The 19,258-nt window shown below is 39.9% G+C and overlaps 6 protein-coding genes across 6 annotated transcripts in view; 5 read left to right on the top strand and 1 right to left on the bottom strand.

Annotated features, from left to right (window-relative positions):
* Window positions 1-1,449: 1,449 nt before the first annotated feature.
* VTP21DRAFT_10245 (uncharacterized protein) lies at window positions 1,450-2,156 on the top strand (the record flags this gene model as incomplete). The annotated part of the gene is made up of 2 exons (XM_069389560.1): window positions 1,450-1,461; window positions 1,641-2,156. The coding sequence occupies 2 exons, from the start codon at window positions 1,450-1,452 to the stop codon at window positions 2,154-2,156; spliced, it is 528 nt and encodes a 175-aa protein (XP_069253971.1).
* Window positions 2,157-3,408: 1,252 nt separating this feature from the next.
* VTP21DRAFT_10244 (uncharacterized protein) lies at window positions 3,409-4,644 on the top strand (the record flags this gene model as incomplete). Its single annotated transcript, XM_069389559.1, has 1 exon — window positions 3,409-4,644. One exon carries the CDS (start codon window positions 3,409-3,411, stop codon window positions 4,642-4,644), a length of 1,236 nt encoding a protein of 411 aa, XP_069253970.1.
* Window positions 4,645-9,673: 5,029 nt separating this feature from the next.
* Window positions 9,674-10,351, top strand: VTP21DRAFT_10243 (uncharacterized protein; the record flags this gene model as incomplete). Its single annotated transcript, XM_069389558.1, has 1 exon — window positions 9,674-10,351. One exon carries the CDS (start codon window positions 9,674-9,676, stop codon window positions 10,349-10,351), a length of 678 nt encoding a protein of 225 aa, XP_069253969.1.
* A 392-nt stretch (window positions 10,352-10,743) lies between these two features.
* On the top strand, window positions 10,744-11,776 carry VTP21DRAFT_10242 (uncharacterized protein; the record flags this gene model as incomplete). The annotated part of the gene is made up of 2 exons (XM_069389557.1): window positions 10,744-11,243; window positions 11,299-11,776. The coding sequence occupies 2 exons, from the start codon at window positions 10,744-10,746 to the stop codon at window positions 11,774-11,776; spliced, it is 978 nt and encodes a 325-aa protein (XP_069253968.1).
* Window positions 11,777-16,029: 4,253 nt separating this feature from the next.
* Window positions 16,030-17,554, bottom strand: VTP21DRAFT_10241 (uncharacterized protein; the record flags this gene model as incomplete). The annotated part of the gene is made up of 3 exons (XM_069389556.1): window positions 16,030-16,300; window positions 16,403-17,089; window positions 17,418-17,554. 3 exons carry the CDS (start codon window positions 17,552-17,554, stop codon window positions 16,030-16,032), a joined length of 1,095 nt encoding a protein of 364 aa, XP_069253967.1.
* Window positions 17,555-18,377: 823 nt separating this feature from the next.
* The window catches only part of VTP21DRAFT_10240 (uncharacterized protein), a gene marked incomplete at both ends in the record, with an annotated part of 2,994 nt that continues 2,113 nt past the window's right edge, over window positions 18,378-19,258 (top strand). The window contains 2 exons of the mRNA XM_069389555.1: window positions 18,378-18,698; window positions 18,870-19,199. Coding sequence (XP_069253966.1) covers window positions 18,378-18,698; window positions 18,870-19,199 — 651 coding nt within the window. The remainder of the gene's footprint in view (window positions 18,699-18,869; window positions 19,200-19,258) is intronic.

Here is a 19,258-nt window from a genome sequence, read left to right as displayed (position 1 = left end):
AGTGCAAGGATGTGAAGTATTTCGCTGAACTTCTGGTCGTGGCAATATCCTGCACGTACTTTGTCGAGTATGTCTTGAGCAATGGTGGTAGTGGAAACGGTGTTGACTAAGGGCAGGGGTTTCCTGGAAAGTGAATCCACATTGGCATGGATTCGCCCGGGTCGGTGAATAATCTTCATCGTCTCTCGATATGGTTGCAAGTGGATTGACCAGCGCAGAAGTCTGGCGTTCGGTCCGCGATAATCCATAATCCATCGGAGCGTAATGTGATCGGTAATGAGCTGGAATTTGGACCCATCAAGATAAGCGTGTAACTTGGTTAAAGACCATACCACAGCCAGGCACTCCAACTCTGTTGCGGAATAATTTTGCTCGGCAGGCTTGAGTTGTCGGGATAGGTAACAAATTACCCTTTCTACCTTTTTGCCGCTCTCGAAATCTTCATGTTCTTGTGCGAGAACTGCGCCGAGCCCGATCGTGCTGGCATCTGTGTACAGTCGAAAAAGTCGGGAAAAATCAGGATGTGCAAGGATTGGTGCCGTGCAGAGCCTTTTTTTCAATAACTTGAATGCTGCTTCTTGTTCCTTCCCCCACTGAAAAACTGCGCCCTTTTTGAGTAATCTTGTCAGGGGCTTAGCAATTGTGGCGTAGTCCTTCACGAATTTGTGAATCACAAATTCGTGAATCACAAATTGGTGGCTTTCAACCTGACTTTATAGTATGTGACGGGGGTTTTTAGTTGGAGAGAAAGATGTTGGAACTGATTAAGAGTATATTAATAAAAGGAAAGAAAACAGATAGAAGGGATAACATAAATAACACACACTACTTCAGAATACAAAAGAGAGAAAGCACATCCTATATATATATGATAGAATAGGAGATGATGACTAATAATGATGATAAGATACTTGCTTATACATATTTGTATAAGTATGAAATAACCGTCGTAACACAACAACTATCCAGACTTAGGTCATGCCTGGTCGTTCTCCAACAAAAGATTTAACTCCTTATTAATTTATTACAATCTCAAATGTACGTATATATATCCAATAAATGATGACGTAGCTACGTAGACAGAGATTAAGAAGATCTGAAAGTAACATATGTAACATAGTATAAAGTCAGGTTGAAAGCCACCAAACCCTGAGAAACGAAAAAGTGAAATTACAAGCTCCTAAGTCAATCTTCTCTCCTATATATGTCTATGATTAAATATGCGCTGATTTCTCTCTACCAAAATTCCTCTCCGAGGGTCACTTTCGGGCTCCACCTGAATTCTATCGTTTATTTCATTCTACCAGAGCTCGTTTTTATTTCGCATATCGGCATTCCCATACTATTCCTCTCATATTTATATATTGAAAACTGATTTAAAATAACAATAGTATGCAACAGGAATAGCGTTATTTTGTACTTAGATACATTAACAATATCATCCTCGTTATGCCTCTACTAGTCAGTACCCCCCAATATCTAGTTTTTCAAAAAAGGATTTAGGGTGACGTATCACTATGATACTGAATTCAAGCAAAAATAATAAGCCACCAATTTTTCGAAAAAAATTTTTTCCAAGATACGTGACCTAAATTTTTGAAAAAAAATCGAATCGGACATTTTTTCCCTATGAACCTAAGAACATCCAACTGCCCGTGGACACAGATAAAACCGCCAAAAAGTTTTTGCCGCGCTACGTTGGACCATTTCCCGTAATTAAGAAGGTTAGCCCACATGCCTATACGCTTGACCTTCCGTTCACGTTTCGCATTCACCCCACAGTAAACATCACTCAGCTCAAGCCGTTCATTGAAAATCCAGATGAATTTGCAGCACGAGAGCAACCCCCACCTCCTCCAATATTTCGCAACGACTCAGGATTTCTGGAATACGATGTTGAAAAGATTCTTGGAGTTCGTGGTCGTGGAAATAAGCGAGAGTATTTTGTTAAATGGAACGGATATCCTGATGAAGAAAACACTTGGGAGCCTTTAGCGCATCTTCAAAACGCCCGGGATGCCATTAGACGCTTCGAAGCCGCAAGATCGTCGAACTATTGCGGCATCGCTTACGACGGGGGGGATGATGTAGCGGGACGAACTATTCAAGTTCTACCTAAACTTTCCTCAACTAATTCGTTCGATAGTAATATTTAATCTTATCTTTTTATCATTATTTTTATTATTTTTATTATTTTATTTTTATTATTTTGCTTAGACCATTTATCTCCTGATCGCAGTTATTTATCGCCTGATTATCATATCATCCGATTATTTCTTCGATTATTTAATTCCTTTGTTTTTGTTTATGATTCCTCACCAATTTGCTATATTATTATTATTAAGTCTACCAAAAAGGACCGCTACAATATTAATTACGAGTATGAGAACAGTATGCAAATTAGAGGCATTATGGTTTGTAGCATCACTATAATAAACACCAAGTATCGAACTTATTATTTATTATAGCAAGGTAAGAAAAATAGTAAAAATCAGAAAATAAGATTATAGAATTCAATAAAGAAAAAAAAAGTTAATTCGAACTCGAATTTCTTACAATTCGTTTTATACTATAACAATTAATTAAGTATTTAGAAAACAACCAGTAAAATTAAGAAAGTATCTAAATTAAACCGAGGTCACATTCCAGTACTATTACAATTACATACCGTAAGTAAACCCCACTATACTGCAATAGAGAGTTAAAATGGTGAGCGAATATGGAATGTCATTGAGACTTACTGAATCTTACTAAATGCAGTACTTCAATACACGCTTTGGCCAATTTAATGAAGTGTAAAAAGATGTGAGAAGATGCTCGGAATTAAAGCCGAAGCACTCATAAAAGTCGTGGCTGAAGTGGAGTCTTGATGCTGTAAATTGGATCGGAGCTACTCTTGTAAACCTACAAGCGTAAATCTAAATTCGAATACCGAATAATCTTTCATCCCCATCATAACAGATTTGAATTAAAGTTTGATTACTAGTTGAATTGATATTTCTCGGAAAAGCATTTTAGGTCTTAATGTATATAAACTGTGGATATTTATATATTTGCATGGAAACTTATTGCATTTTATTTTTCCCACTTTCCCTCGACTAAATATACCTTTTCCTTTCCGTATATATATTTATTTTTGGCGTGCATCTTATATCATGCGATTCAATAGTCCGGTATTCCAAACTATTCTTATCGGATTGATTTGTTTTTCTTGTCCAGGGATGTTCAACGCTTTAAAGGGTATGTGACTTATTTAGCAACTTCCCTGTTGGATTGATAAATCATTTCAACTGTGTAGAGTCATATATATATCTGTATATAAACCTATAAACAGAGTACCATGTTGTATCACCAGTAAGGACTCAGTGTTTCTCATTTATTTGTTGTTTATTTGAACAAATATTAGGTATGGGCGGAGGAGGCCAATTAGAGCACTATGACGTGGATAGAGCTAATGCTGCACTTTATGCCTGCTTTGCTGTCGTTGGATATGCTGCCGGAGGGATTACTAATCTTCTAGGCATAAAATTAACTCTATTTATTGGCTGTCTCGGATATGTTCTTTATGCTGGCTCGCTTCTTTCGTACAATATTTCGCGAAACGGTGGATTTGTTATCGCGTCAGGTGCTCTTCTTGGAGTGACTGCGGGAATGTTATGGGCTGCGCAAGGGGCTATCATGATGTCATATCCAACACCAAAAGCAAAGGGGCGCTATCTTTCGCTTTTTTGGGCTATCTTTAACATTGGTGGTGTAATGGGTGGCATTATTCCTCTCATTCTTAACCTTAACAACAATGGAGCTGGCTCGATAAGCAACGAAACATATATAGCTATTATTTCAGTAATGTTTCTTGGTACACTTTTATCACTCCTGATGCTGCCTCCCTCTAGGGTTATTCGTGATGATGGTACACCAGTGGGCACTGCTCAGTTTCCTGATTGGCGTGCTGAAGTAAAAGAAATCGCTAGACTAGCGACCAATTGGAAACTCTTAGCATTAGCACCCATGTGTTTCTCTAGCAACTTTTATTACACCTATATGTTCAATGCTGTCAACGGATTTTACTTCAACGTCCGCACACGTTCTCTTAATAACGTAATTTTTTGGAGTGTGCAAATCGTTGGGGCGGGAGTTTTTGGATATTTCTTGGATTCGAAACTAATTACTAACGACAGATCAAGGGCGCTCTTAGGATTCTTTCTGGCATGTTTGATCGTGATACCTACGTGGATAGGGGGGGTTATTTTTCAGCTCACTTTCGACCGTTATCAAACGCCTATTGGAGCTGATTGGTTCGATACAGGGTATGGGCGGCTTCTTACGCTCTTTGCTCTATATGGTCTCAACGATGCGCTTTGGCAGGTGTACTGCTTTTGGCTCATGGGCAAACTCACAGATGACCCACAGAAACTTTCACACTACGCTGGATTTAACAAAGGCGTACAAGCTGCTGGAGGGGCTGTAGCCTGGGCAATTGATGGGGCTGGAATAACATACAGAACACAGGTTGTTGCAAATTGCGTATTACTTTTGACATCGATACCTTTTACCATTGCAGTGATTACTAAAATATTTAATCAGCCGGTGGCAGTGAATGAAAAGAGATTAAGGTTAGAGGGCTTAAGAGAAAATATTGAATAATTGAAATTATATTTGGAAAATTACTGCTAAAGCAATTTTGTAAAATAACAAATAGATATTTATTATTTATATTACATTAATTACTACTCCATTGCGAGCTCTGTGTTATAAAAGAATTTTTTCTAACTGGATAGTCTAATATTAAAATTTTCTTCATAATGTTACTTGAATTCACTTAGCACGCATCTACAACGATTTGAGCGTGGAGAATTTGACAATTGCACTTCAAATAATGATACAAAAGTACTATTCAGAGACAAGGATAATGAATTGAAAAAGTCGGTGGAGGGGACATAAAATAAGGTTAGTATTCCTTGTTTACTTCTGAATCTAAGGTTTGCTTAATGACACTAAGAATGGCGGCTTCCTGTAGTTTTCGAAGGCATGAATTAGAGAGTTCCGAGCCAGGAACTAGCATTGGCATAATATTTAGTTTCCCGGTGAATGCCAATCTACGAATATAATCACGAAACTACTTCTGCGTGCAGATAATCTTTGCTGGATCTGACAATCATACAAAGCAACAGCAATCATGCATGCAAATGGCTCGCAGTCATAACTGTTTTTCTGTTTATTACTAGTTTTATTCATTGGAGAAATCATCCAATCATCTTCCATTCTCCAGCCTAAATAGTCGTGAAGAAAGTCCTCCCCTGATAAAAAGAGCAATAATTCCCAAAAAAGTCTCCGTTTTTAAACGCCATTACCCTTTGCAAGTCACAAACATAATGCATCTTTATGTGTATTGTATGAGGACCGATATTATAAGCTTTTGCAAAATATATAATATTTGTTTGTATTGATAATCTTATAGGAGATACTATCCATAATATTAAAAATGGAGGTATCCAGAAACTTTTGCGGAGCACTTAATACAGTAAATCATCATATTATTACATATGGATAAGTTCGATTAGTCATCACTATTGTTGTTATCTTGCTAACTTGTTGTTTGTTGATACTTTTTGTTACTTTACTTATTGAAGGATGCATTTTTTTTTAGTTTGATCTGATATGTGTTCATCTTCGAGTCATTTTTATCTTTATTTAAACTCATCTGTTTTGTTCACTGAAATTATCGGTTGGTTTTTCGCTTTTATCTTATGAATCTATCATATATTTTTTTGAACTTCTGATTCTTGACTCGTGAGCACTTGAATCCAGAGCTTGAGTCCTGAGCCCGAATACAGAATCTTGAACCTTTATTTATTACATGTCCAAGTTCTAATGAGGGACTGCAATTCATTCGAAGCAGCAAATATTGCCCAAATGGTATGTGAGATTGGGGAATTGAAGCAACTTGTTCTTAGAAAAAACCCAATAACCGCTAAGGATACTTCCAAAGCCACATAGAACTTCATTTTACAGTATATAGTGAAACGTATAGCCAATCTAAACAGAAGTATCTGGTAATTACATATATGTTTTTATAATTAGGTACTATCTTCAGGGCGATTTTTTCAAGTCCACACCTTCCCAGCAATACACAGACTTAAATGCTGGCTGGTCACGAAAGTTTTTATAACCAAAGGAGTTGCGAAACTCAGCGAAATCTCCTCTACAGCCATGCTCAAAGAAGCATCGACAGTGTCGCTGCCAGGTGAAGGTATCCTCACCCAACATAAATTGGTTCTTGCCACCCTAAAATAACGATATCACATCTATGATATCCGTGATCCCACCTGTGAAGCTGGTCAGTACAGCTCTTATAATCTACAATTACAGCAAATATCAGAGTGGTTCCCACCGTAAATACTCCTGCAATGGATGAGTATATTTTCACCATGGTGTATCGGTATGGAATTACCCATATTAAAATCCATATAAAAATCATTAAAAATTATGGGAAATATCAGGAAATCATACGGAAAGTGAGATATTCTCTATGTTTTCCACATTATTCCTCTGTTTTCCCTATTTTTTTTCCCTATATGACTTCCTATAGGGTAGTTGCAATTATAAAGCGAAGAGCTTGCGTTTTGGGACATCGACCAAAGAGGCTATGTTTCTAAACTCAGCCAACTCGTGTTTAAATTCTCAAATACTATAAGACTCAAATAAATTGTGGGTAATGGGAAGAGAATAGCCGATAGCTATTCCGTTTTATGTGCATTAGAGATCTCACCTACTATTCTCGTTGTAACACTATTGAGTAACCTAGTCCACCACTCAGCTGTGAGGCTGAGTATGACAGATATGCGAAATATCCTACATTTGAAAGATACTTGTATAACCGTATGATTAAAAGATTTACTTAAATTTTAGTTCCGAAGTTATTATCTGAGTGTAGGCCAAAATCAAAATTTTGAGTTAGATTATTACCATAAACTCAAAACTAAAACTTCTAGAATTCATTATTGCAACCTGTAACTCGAATCTGGATAATCTAGTTTATATCCTAAATTCCTATTGATGGCGGTCTGAAATTAGTCGCATTTTTTATTTCTTAAACTAATACCTGCAGGATAGACCCCTTCAATTGAGTATTCAATCTTCAGTATAGTATCTATCTCAAAAGTTATATACCTCTTTTATACAATTATTATTGATTTACCTAATATAAAACAATCTGACTGGAAAACTACCATTAGCAAAAAAATCATTTTCTTTATTATGATAATTCTCCCATCCAATCACCGCCAGATTTTGCTATAGCGGTCAACAAATACCAATAAATTAAGAGTTATATTGTATTGTATAAAGAATATAAAGAATATCCGATGACTTATTCTATACAAATGCCCACAAAAATAGTGTATATATAATCTGCTGCGCATCTTTCTTTTATGGAAATTTGTACCTATTCTACACAATAAAATTTACTCAGCTAAATGGTAGATGTGGCAGTGCATTTTTGATACCCAAAATTATCACTAGCTTCATCTCCAAAATCTCTATAATCCCTTTTGAACAAACTTAATTCTACAACCTTATGTATAGTATTTGTAAATTTATTATATTTGCCTATATAAACCTCCGTTTTCTTGGCCAGAACCTGAAAAAATTTCTTATATAAATCCTCCAGCCAGAGCATTTCCCTCTCATTTTTGTACGTATTACTTTCCTCTACTTGTCCTCTTAAGAAAATGTCAAAGTCCATTATTCTTTTCTCCTTCTGTGTCTTATCTGCTCTCCAAACGAATGCTCTATGGTTTAAGGGCTGCACTGGTAAATCCTTTTCCGGATACTGTGAACAATTAACCCTTGGTGACGGATGTGGTCGTCTTCCCGACTATTGGACTAAACACTTGGTGTCAGTTGCTTGTGATCCTCCTTGCAATTTGTATGAACAAGGTTGTGGTAGCAAGCATCTCTATGTAGATCAAGCTGGATGGAGGAATATTGGTGCTACTGCCTACTCTCACATTGGAAGAGCCTAAATGTTAGCCTTATCACACGATGAAAACAAAATGGAGATAATAATTAGTTAGTGTATTCAATATTAACAATTCCATTGATAAAGTTTATACATATTCTCACTATGTAAGCTCTAAGCTTTTTTTTGCTAAATTGATCAAGATATTTTCCAAACCTTGACTTTTTATTGTACTATATCAGGCTATTCAAATCATTTTGGGGCCAAAATATCAATCCCAAAATATATGAATTCAGAAAAACTGGTGCTGAGAAATCGAAGACTGCTACCATAGATCTTTGGAAGCACCATTGAATCATTTTTTGATTTCGTATTTTTATATAGACTCGCATATTTTATATTATTAATTCTCACCAAAAGTCCATTTTCAATAAGATCCCATTGTCTTTCATTCGAACCCTGTTACAGAAACACATAACAAAAAGCTGTTAGAGATCAAAAACCTTTAAACTTAATTGAAACAATAGAGGAAATATAAAAGGCAGGTGAGCGATAATTTATTCAGATAATGAAAGCCATTGCTTTAATGTCTCGCCCAAATCTAACAAAGCAGAAGCAAAGGTGGATAGAAAAAATACAACCATTCGATGCGATCATTAAGTTACAATAGAATGCGGACTACGTCAGCAGTCCATGCTTCACGATGATGAGGCCGTTTTATTGGACAAATGAGCTACTTCTAGAGAATTTTGCATAGAAAATGTTAAAGAAATTAAAAGAAAATCTGAGAATAAATCAAGAGTATATAAAACTCTCGTTTTCCAAGTGCAACTCCTTGGCCATTTTTTGAGCTGGCATAATTCCGTTTGAGAAATGATGCCCTCGTCCATCCAAGCAACGCATCAGCACGCGATTACTGAAGGATCTCTCTTGGCACTACTCTCTCCAGTGCCTATCCGCGAGAGACATCAGTGGACGCCAGCGGACGATATAACGGACGCGATTGGGCACAAAACACCATACGCATCGGTGTTCATCCTCACGTTTGAGGAGCGACAAGTTATATGGGACAGCAGTCCCCCCGATCAGACCTCAAGTATGACGCACCTCTGATGAACCCGTCGATCTGGTCATTCAAGGGTAATACCGCCCGAAGACACGACGCGAACCTGGCGGAAATCTCGAAGGAGATTATGTTAATCTCCAGGACCTTGGATATCCTGCTAGGTGATATTCTACGGGTACGGAACGCATTGGGCGAGGAGGTAACCGATATGTTACCTCAAAGAGCGTCAGACGCGCGTGATTTAATTTTCAGCCTTGCATCGCATATCACGATTACGTGTCACCATGGGGCATACAAGGCAGCAAATATTCCTACTGCTGTACTGCACGAAATATTGGGGAAGAGTTTCGTCATTGACGAAAAGGAATTGCGCGAAGATCTGGTAGCGCATAAAAGAGAGCGGAATCGCTCACAGAGGAGGCGGACAACCTCACGCCAGGAGGAGCCACAACAAATCCCGGCTCAGCAACCTCAAGTCACTTCGTCAAATAGAGCAAAAAACTGGAAAAAGACGGGCGGGGCAAAACAGCCCTCTCCGTTCAATGTTTAGCTTCCGACGCAAGCCCGCGACAGGTAGAGCCACGCGTACCGGTCGGGGGATGTTTGCGAAAATACAGAAACGCATGGCGAGGAATCCCCGCCCTTCTATGGATACGCAAGATAATCAGAGAAGGTTTCAAAATCCAATTCTGGAAATAACCGAGGTTCAACCACCTATCTCCTCCAAAGAGACTCCTAGCCGACCACCAGGGCGTGTAGGCCATTTCCGAGGAGGTGAGATCACTATTGGAGAAACAGGCGATACAGGAAGTCCCACAGGACGCCCCAGGAATATTCTCCAACATCCTCGTCATATCGAAGAGCTCTGGCAAACTCCGCCCAGTGGTAGACCTACGTCAACTCAACCAGTCGTTGAAGATGGAACGCTTCAAGATGGAAACGCTTCAGTCAATTCTACCCCTGATACAGAAGGACGGCTGGTTGACTTCGATAGATCTCAAGGATGCGTTCCTGCACGTACCGGTCCACCAGGAGTCCAGGAAATACCTCCAGTTCATCTGGGGTGGCAGGAAGTATCAGTTCAAAGTTCTCCCCTTTGGACTAACCTCTTCCCCCCAGATATTCATCAAGGTCCAACGCCCAGTCCTCACGGTGTGCCGGAAGGCAGGGATAAGAGTGGCGGCTTACCTAGACGATCTACTAATTGCAGCATCGTTGATAGAAGAGTCCAAGATGCACACTCAAATGCTGATCAACACTTTGGAGAAGCTCGGCTTCGTGGTCAATATCGAGAAGTCAACTCTAACGCCTTCTCAAGAGATTGAACACTTGGAGTTCAAGGTTCACATCCGGGAAATGACTCTCAACCTTCCGCGGAAGAAAGTTAGGGATATATCCAGGGTAGCGCTCAGGCTCTACAAGATCGGAGTAACTACCCCTCGACAGCTTGCTGCATTCCTGGGAACTACGAATGCAGTCTGCACTGCTGTAACAGTTCTGAGACTGTTAATGATTCGGATTCTTATTGAATATATGAAAAGTGGTCTTAATTCAATTAGAATAATGGACAAAATGGACAAAGGTGGGCCAAAGAATGGGCAAACAATGGGCCAGGAATAATAAACAAAGATCGAGGCTTAAATAGTAAACAAGATAAACCTTAATCAGCGTGGAACCAATGAGCATATAAAAGGAAATATTGAATCAGGATAGAGAGATGGTGGCTTGGTCCTGTTACAACTGCCGTCATGCAGGGAAGGCTATTCGCTCGCTCACTAATGATGGCATTATCTTCAGCCCTGAATGCCAACCCCGCTTGGGATACCCCATTCACAATACCGGAGGAAGCGTTGGAAGAGCTCGATTGATGGGCAGAGAAGTTCGGAAAATGGCACGGTCGCTCCTTCCTACCACCGGCCCCAGCAGAAAGCGCTACGACCGATTCGTCAGACGACGGTTGAGGCACGCAATACCAGTCTACGACTATCGGGGGTCCATGGTCTCCGGAGGAGAAAAGCTCCACATCAACTGGAAGGAACTCAAAGCCGTGGAGTTGTGTCTGGAGGCCTTTCCTTCTCTCAAGGAAACAACCTTACTGATCCGTACGGACAACACTACGGCCTTGGAGTACCTCAACAATCTCGGAGGGACTCGTTCTCCTCGTCTCAACGAGATTGCCAAGAAGATCTGGACAATCTGCCTGGAGCGACACATACTGTACAATTGATAGCGGAACACATCCCCGGTCACCTGAATACCAAGGCGGACACAGCATCTCGGGAGATCAGGGCGAACCAAGCACGGTTTATAGACCACCGGGCATTCGACAAGATCGAGAAAGCCTGGGGATCACACTTAGTGGACCTATTCGCGGACAGACTCACGAACCGTCTCCCGCGTTTCCTCTCATGGCACCCGGAGCCAGGAGCAGCAGCAACGGATTCCCTAATGCAGGATTGGAGCAAGGATCAGAACCCATATGTCAACCCTTCGTGGGCTCTGATAGCACGGGGCTTACGCAAAGTGTTGCTGGAACAGGTCAAGCTGATGCTGGTGACCCCGCACTGACCATCAGCTCCCTGGTTCCCCCTACTTCAACAGCTGAGCATAGCGAAGCCAGTCAGAATTCCGAGGAAAGCGATCCAGCTAGCCACACCCCTAACGAGATACCCTCTCAAGATCAAGTCGTGGTTTTTGACAGCTTGGCGCATATCAAGAAAGAATTGCATTCGCAATTGGCTTATCCTTAGAAGTGCAAGAGTTACTCATCGGCGTAGAAGAAGTGGTTCGCGTGACGCAAGGCAAATGACGTGCCTTCTTTCCTTGCTCCTGCGGCGGCAATCGCTAATTTCCTGGCAAGCCAATACACACAGGGACGGCGGATTCCTGCCATTTATATCGCTCAGCCATCGGGGAACTACAGACAAGTCATCCATCTCATCTCGATTCCATCGTCGCTAGATTCCTTAGGGCAGTAGACAGATTGGCGCCCCCCTTAAATCTGGCGGAAGACACTACCGACATCACCCCAATTCTGGAACATTTCAGAGGAACGCCCAACAATGAACTATCTCTGCGCAATCTTACTTACAAGCTGGCATGACTCCTGGCGGTAGTCACCTTTTCTAGAGTATCCGATCTAGCACGCATGAACCTTTAGTCAGTCGCGGTCGGCGAAACCATGATGAAAGGGAGATAATAGCACTGAAGGAAACGAGAAGGAATCGGCGCATCATAAAACTCTTCCATGTCCATCGATTCCCAGATCCCAACCTTTGTCCAGTAGAGTGTTTCATTGAATATAGGAGGCGCTGGCAAGAGCGGGGTAAACTGCGACAAGGCTCAGAGGTATTCCTCTGCCCTGGAATTGCTCGCCCTGCGAGGCCCTCAACGATTTCGCGGTGGATCAAAACAATCTTCGCAATTGCCTCACCCGACGCAAGAGCCCACGATGCGCGAAAGGCAGGAGCCACCCTAGCTCTAAGAAGATTCAATGTAGACACAGTGGACGTAATAGGGTATTAGTCTTCCACCACTACGTTCGACCTATACTACCGCAGGGATAGAGCTGTTCAGAGCAAACTGAACTGTTTCAGGTCGGGTCTACGAAATCTGCGAGCAAAACGGATATCCTCGGGCTCCAAAGGATGATTATGCTCGATATTACCAGAGGTAACGCGATAAGCATTTAAGGCTTTTGAAAATCGAAATCGCAATATGAAAGTACAATCGCATTTTACTGTTGATACATTTCTCATAGGTATTTCGTTATTCGAACTGTGTTGGCCTGATCGTGAACATGAAATAGTTAGAGCAGTGAGGAATCCAGTAGTAAGATCTGAGCGTTCTACCCTCCTTTCAAACCCAATACTAACTGCATAATCATTCATACATTTAGTTGTTTCGTCTCAATCTTTGAACATACAGGATTTGAGATCAGAAATGAAGATGATAGTCATTCTTACAAAGGAGAATGAAAATTTTTATATTATAAAGGCTACGCTCAACTTAAAAATAATAAAATTTTAATTTTACGCGTGAGTAATAAAAGTGTGCTTGCTGTTAAATAAAACAATAATTAACTAACTTAGCAGTAATTAACCGACTTAGCGGTAATTAGTAATTATACCCGGGTACAAATAGAATTACCCATATGTCGATCAAGTAGATAATTACAAGTAGGTCCATGAAGGATCTTCAGATTATTACTGATTATTCTCAAAGATGATATGGGAGCGCTGTATAGACCAAAGTAAAGTATTAAGTTTCATAAAATTTAAGGTGGTTCCTAAGAGCCGTATTTTGAACATTCCTATGAATTTGAAAACATATTTATGATAAATGTCTGAAAAGATTCTTACGAAATGTAGTTGATCAAACGAAATTTTATCTACTCGCTCATATTCCATACTCTCAACTGAGTGTATATTCATTTTTCATTATAAACTTGAATAACAGCCGCATTACACCTGAAGTTCTCGGTGCTATTCCAATTGCTGCTAGCACGATGGAATTGCTCTTAAAAGATTAAGAGTCTACATACAAGTACAATGTTTGCTTCTCTCGAACAACTGGAGGTGTCTGCAAATTGAAGCTACTGTATGTATCTAAATTAAAGGGCCACTCTAATGGATTCTTCTCTTACCGCATCCTCTCTGCCTCACCAGATTTGGGTGTGTTCTATCCCTTTCGATATTTGTGCACTCATATTGTAAATTCTTCTCTTATGACATTCTCAAAATCAAGTTTGACGCGATTTACAGGAATCTCAAGAGATATTCGAATGTCGTCCAAGATGGATATAAGACCGTCGTGATGTATCAGTCAGAGTACCGAGATGGCCATAGTTTTAGCATTTTGTCCAACACTTCTTGGAAATTCACACCTTCAAGCATAAAATTTTTGTTCAATATATATCTGAATATTAATGATTTTTTAAAGTTTGCTTAGCATCACTAAGAACCTAAGAGATATTCTAATTGCAAGCCACAAAAAAATGTGATGTATTGCCGATGATTTATTAGCTGAAGGCTTCAAAGATAGTGATCGTATTTTAGATTAACTAAACAACTGAATTAAAATATATGCTGACTATATGCAGAAATAACTATAATCGTATACTGTAGTATAAGACCAGGTGAACTTTGCGTGATTCGATTTCAACACCACCAATTTTTTATATCCTAAATATGGCATCCTATAGCTAAAAATTGGAGTTCATAACTTGTTGATCATGGGAATCTCAAACTCTTATCATCTCATTGTTTTCTATTTAAACTCGCTGGATATTTAATCAAAAATCTTCCCTGCTAGCGTTCCCTTTGAGAATTTAGTTAATAAATCTTCAGAATCACGACCTTTGGACTAGTTGAACACTGTAACGCCAATGCGGATACTACTGATCTTAACTGCTTGTGCTGCTGTTTTTACATCAATTGCTAGCGCAGACTGTGGCAATTGCCGAAACTGGATTTCCGGGCCAGCTTGCAATTACGATTCATGCTGTGAGCAGGAGTGCAAACGATGGACGGAGGAGAGATGGCCCTCTTGTCTCAAGTACAGTGACGGAGGCTACCTATACGGAGGCTCAAGATGCAAATGTATGTACAGCTGTTAATCATTGCGTAGGCAACTAGTAAGATGGCACACCACTGACTGGTGGGTGGCAAAATAACTTAACGCCCTGGTTAATTCGCTGACATTTTTTAAATCCCTTAGTTAATAAAATTATTTGGCCAATGATTTGCTCAAGCAAAAATGTATAGGTATTGGAATTGGTTGCAGGCTCAGGTTTACTCTGATTGTACAAGTAAACCTACAGGCTTTCAATACTTTTCGGAAAAGTTTAAGAGACGGAGGTCAGAAGTTTAGCTTCCTTAACATCTATAAATTAAGTAAAATTTATATAAACGTAACATTCAATCTGGTAAATAACATTTAAACATTGCAATCGAATAAATATTATTTTGTTTCATAGGAGAGATCTACATAACAAAAAAAAAGATCAGTAAATTTGCATGTATTTGTATAAATCTATGTTGATGATGGGCTATTCTGTATAAAGTTTCTGTTAGTCAGACGCAACGACTCTTCTTCTTTGAATTCATCCAACGCAACTATCCAGATTCAATGCGCCAATAAACCCTTTTGAACTATATATAACAAAGTATCCTGAAATATGTACCTTAATGGATATCTTCCTCTCAACGTGGGAGCGCCAACATAGTTTTCAATGCTATAGATATGGTGGAAGTAAAACTACCACAGCAATGTATTAACTCTTTGTCGCTCCAGATTATGTTAATACTTTATCAAGAATCAAATATTTCCATCCGGATAGATAATTTAAATCGATAATAATCAGGTAGAATTAACAACTTGCTATGGCATTTTTATTTGTATTATATTGCGGGATGTGTGAACCGAAATATATAGTAGGATCGAGATAAGGGAGTTGTGAGACAAGATGGGGGGGGGTGAAAATGTAGGATGGGCAACCACTTCCAAAATATCTAATCTCAATTAAGTTAACTTGGTTGGCTCCCAGTCCATCCACTTCCTATTGAGTGATGGTTGAAAAGGAAGTGAAGATAATTAAATTGACATATTTGATATTCATTTTGCTTTGGGTATAGCAGAATTTGTGGGTTACAGTTGACCGCCCCTCGAAATTAAAATAAAAATAATCCATATTGCCAAACCAAGATACGCACAAAGCATGTTCAACAACCTATAATTACATGGCTGGCGAAGCTGGGCTAATCCTTGATCGGTGAGAGTGGCTTTCGCCGATCAAGGATTAGAAATTAGAAATTTAGCGTGTCTATGTCCGTAGACCAAGGTGGCTAAAATAGGAGGTACCTCCATTCCTGTGGCCATTACAAATAATCCCAAAGGTGCAACGCCTTTTAGAGAGAATGGTGGTCTAGCCAGCACCACCCAGCCCACAATACTCCATACCAGGGCTATCAACTGTACTGGTACGAGTCCGTCCGCCAGCCAATTAACCCATCGTCTGGGCTGTGAGCAAGGCAACGTTGCCATCACAACAGCATAAAACGATACCACCTCCTGCAGCATAATTGTCGTAACGGCTGTATGAATTCCATTCCGGCAAAGTAGAGTTATAGCAGATGCAACTGTATAGGCAAAGATAGTTGTGGCCAGGATGTTTTTCATTCGCGAATACCGCTGCATCCCGTGCAGGCCACTCAAGTCTTGGCCATATGCCTGGCCCGCTGACACCGCTTTGAATCATATCGATATACCAGTAGCTACGGTCAATAATATTGGCACAAGATTTTCATTCTCTGGCGGTTGTGTGTATGCACTGTCTACTGTGAGCAACTCTGCAACAAACATCGGGAGTCATATACCTAACACTACACTGCAGTTCAGAGCCATTAAAGGCAACATGACTTTGTTGCCAATTCAACTCAGTTGAGTTACCGACCAGTTTGCCGTTATCACTTTTACCATCATTTATAAACAATAAGACCCCAAATGCAAACCCAGGAGAAGCTTCCAGGATGCATTTAATTCTCCTTATCGAGCCCATTGGAATACTACTTGCCCTTAAAATCATCACCTGTGCTGCATACATCAAATACTTTGTTCTTTCAAACTCTAATCCCTTCAGAGAGAAAATGTTGTAAACACCCCCCAATGTCCAAGCGCGATTTATCATGAGTATGTACCAGTTATCCGCCTCAGTGAAAATTTGACTATCCACGCAAATGCTATGAAGATGCTCGTCGCTGGAACTAGTACTACCAGAAGCAGTTTGAATTATTAATTTAAGTATTTCATCGTTTTGACAATCTCTGAGTTCACTTTCTAAGAAAAACTCAAGGGGTTCACTCGTTACTTGGGCGCAATCGAAAGTCCGGCACTGAATGTATGGCAGAAGATATTCAACATCCCTGGGGGGACCAATCTGGGACTCTGAAGTCTGGCCAAGTAGACACAGGTGTCTCTCATGATAAGCTAAATACACTATCCCAGACTCCCAGCCACCTTTGGCTCCAGCAAATGCAATCTGACCGTGGAGTATTAATTGAATTCTAACTTGATGCATGACAAAGGTAAGTGACAGCTATTGCTGATGAACGGTTTTTTTATTCGGTCAAGGAAATTCAATTACCCTCCTAGCGGTCTTTATGAGAGATGCTGTAAAATCTAACTCCGATTCCAATTAAGGACATATAAAACGCATAATAATGACGCAAACTCGTTGAAAATATAAGAGAATCTGAAATTAACCATTCATACAACTAGTTTTGTGAATTCTTGTAGCCTATGGGTTAAATTGGGTGGCTTAAGTGACGTGGACAAGATTGAGGCAGTAATCCACGTTTCAACATTGAGCTTACACTACACGATCTCACCTACAAGCTAGCAAGGCGCATAGAAGAGGTCATGTTCTTGTGAGTACCCAATTTTAGCGAATGGATCTTTGGCCAATCACGGAAGGAAACCTGGTGAGAAATTGTAGTGGCACCGAAGGAGACTAGGAGAATCCAAAGCATTTTAATGCCTTTCCATGTTTACCGATACTCAAATCCCAACCTCCACTCAGTCGAAAGTTTCAATGATTATTGGATGCGCTGGCAAGAGCAGAGTATATTGCGGGAAGGTTCAACCGTGCTGCTCTGCCTAGAGATAGGTTTTCGTTGGCGCCTTCTACCATCCCAGATGCGGATTAAAACAACTTTCGCAATTGCATCAAATTATCCAAGAGTTCACAATGCGCGAGGAATCTTTTAGATTTAAAATGGCTACATAGTCACAGCTAGGAATTTGACATCCAATTCCACTACTAAACCACAAGATCTTTACTACCGCAAGAATCATTTTGTAGATTCCAACTTATCGTGTCATTCCTCCCTTTGGACTCGAGGGAACGTGGTAAGATCCTCTGGAACATTATGAAGCTCGGACTGCCGACTGCAATTTCTAATTAATGTATACTAAGCCGTCAAATACGCCAGGCTTAATGCTAAAAGAAATTTAAAATACACTTTTTAAGAACTCGGTTGCTTGGACAAATTTCAATTCAACTTTGGAAATATTTATGAATCATAGATGCGTCCGAGTTATATTATTATAAGTTGTCATTGATGCCTCTAAGGGACGCAGGACGATGTGCAAGCTAGGAAAAACACTCTAGCTCCTTCAATAGCATTGCGGGGTAAAGTGTATCAATTGTGCCCTTTGATTTTTTTTAAATATACTATCAATCTTAACCTCAAGTCTTGAACATTTCCGAAGAAACAAACTAATCACCTTCCACTCTATTCATTCCAACCCCTTTATTCCCAGCTTATACATGAACTAGATTCAGAATCTTATATGTGCAAGATCTGTGATACTCATGTTGGTACTCATAGCATCCCAAGTACCAACACTTTAAACTACGAACCTACATCAGGTGAAGAAATACTTTCCAATACTGGAATTAATATTCAGGAGGAACCAAGCAATAAGCGAATCAAATTAGCGGCTCCAACGGCTAATGAAAATGAACAGGGCACGCTGATGATTGATCCAAAAAAATTCGAAGGATTTCCTTTTAATGATCAGAATGACTTTTACCAACTCCGTATTACGCCTGAGTTGGTGTACTTCGACCGCACAAAGTACATATCAAAACTTGAGGATTTTACAGAAAAAGTACTTCTTTTTTTACGGCCCTGCCGTTTTGGCAAATCTCTGACCTTAAGTTTGCTGGCCCATTTTCATGGTTTGGAGCACAAAAAGAAATATAAATCAATATTCCAGGTTCAAGCACGCTACATTTTATCGCTTAGATTCATTTCTAATGTCAAATTCAACATTAACTAGGGCCTCGCGATTGATCAAGATGTACAGGCTAAAAGGATTATTCCCGGTCAATATTTAGTTCTATCCTTGGATTTCTCTGGTATCAAACGCGCTAGAGAAATTGATACTGCTGAGTGTCAGCTTGCAAATATAATCAACGGGGCTATTGGCTTATTTTACAAGACCTATGCTTCCTATCTAGGGAGCAAATCGAGTACACAAATGAGGGAGGAACTTATCGACCCGCAAAGTCCTATTTGGAGCTTTGCAACCTGCGTTGGCGAAGCCAAAGAGAAACTCCGAGCCGTGCCTGAAGAGGATGAACATCATCCACTGGCTGGCGTAAAAGGAGTAAGTAAAATCCTGCATGTTATCTCAGTCACATCCAACACTAATTGTATTTACAGATC

This window comes from Calcarisporiella thermophila, assembly GCF_041956535.1.
Source record: "Calcarisporiella thermophila strain CBS 279.70 unplaced genomic scaffold VTP21scaffold_6, whole genome shotgun sequence".
Classification (NCBI taxonomy): Eukaryota; Fungi; Calcarisporiellomycota; class Calcarisporiellomycetes; order Calcarisporiellales; family Calcarisporiellaceae; genus Calcarisporiella; species Calcarisporiella thermophila.
This window is presented reverse-complemented; position numbering and strand designations above follow the sequence as displayed.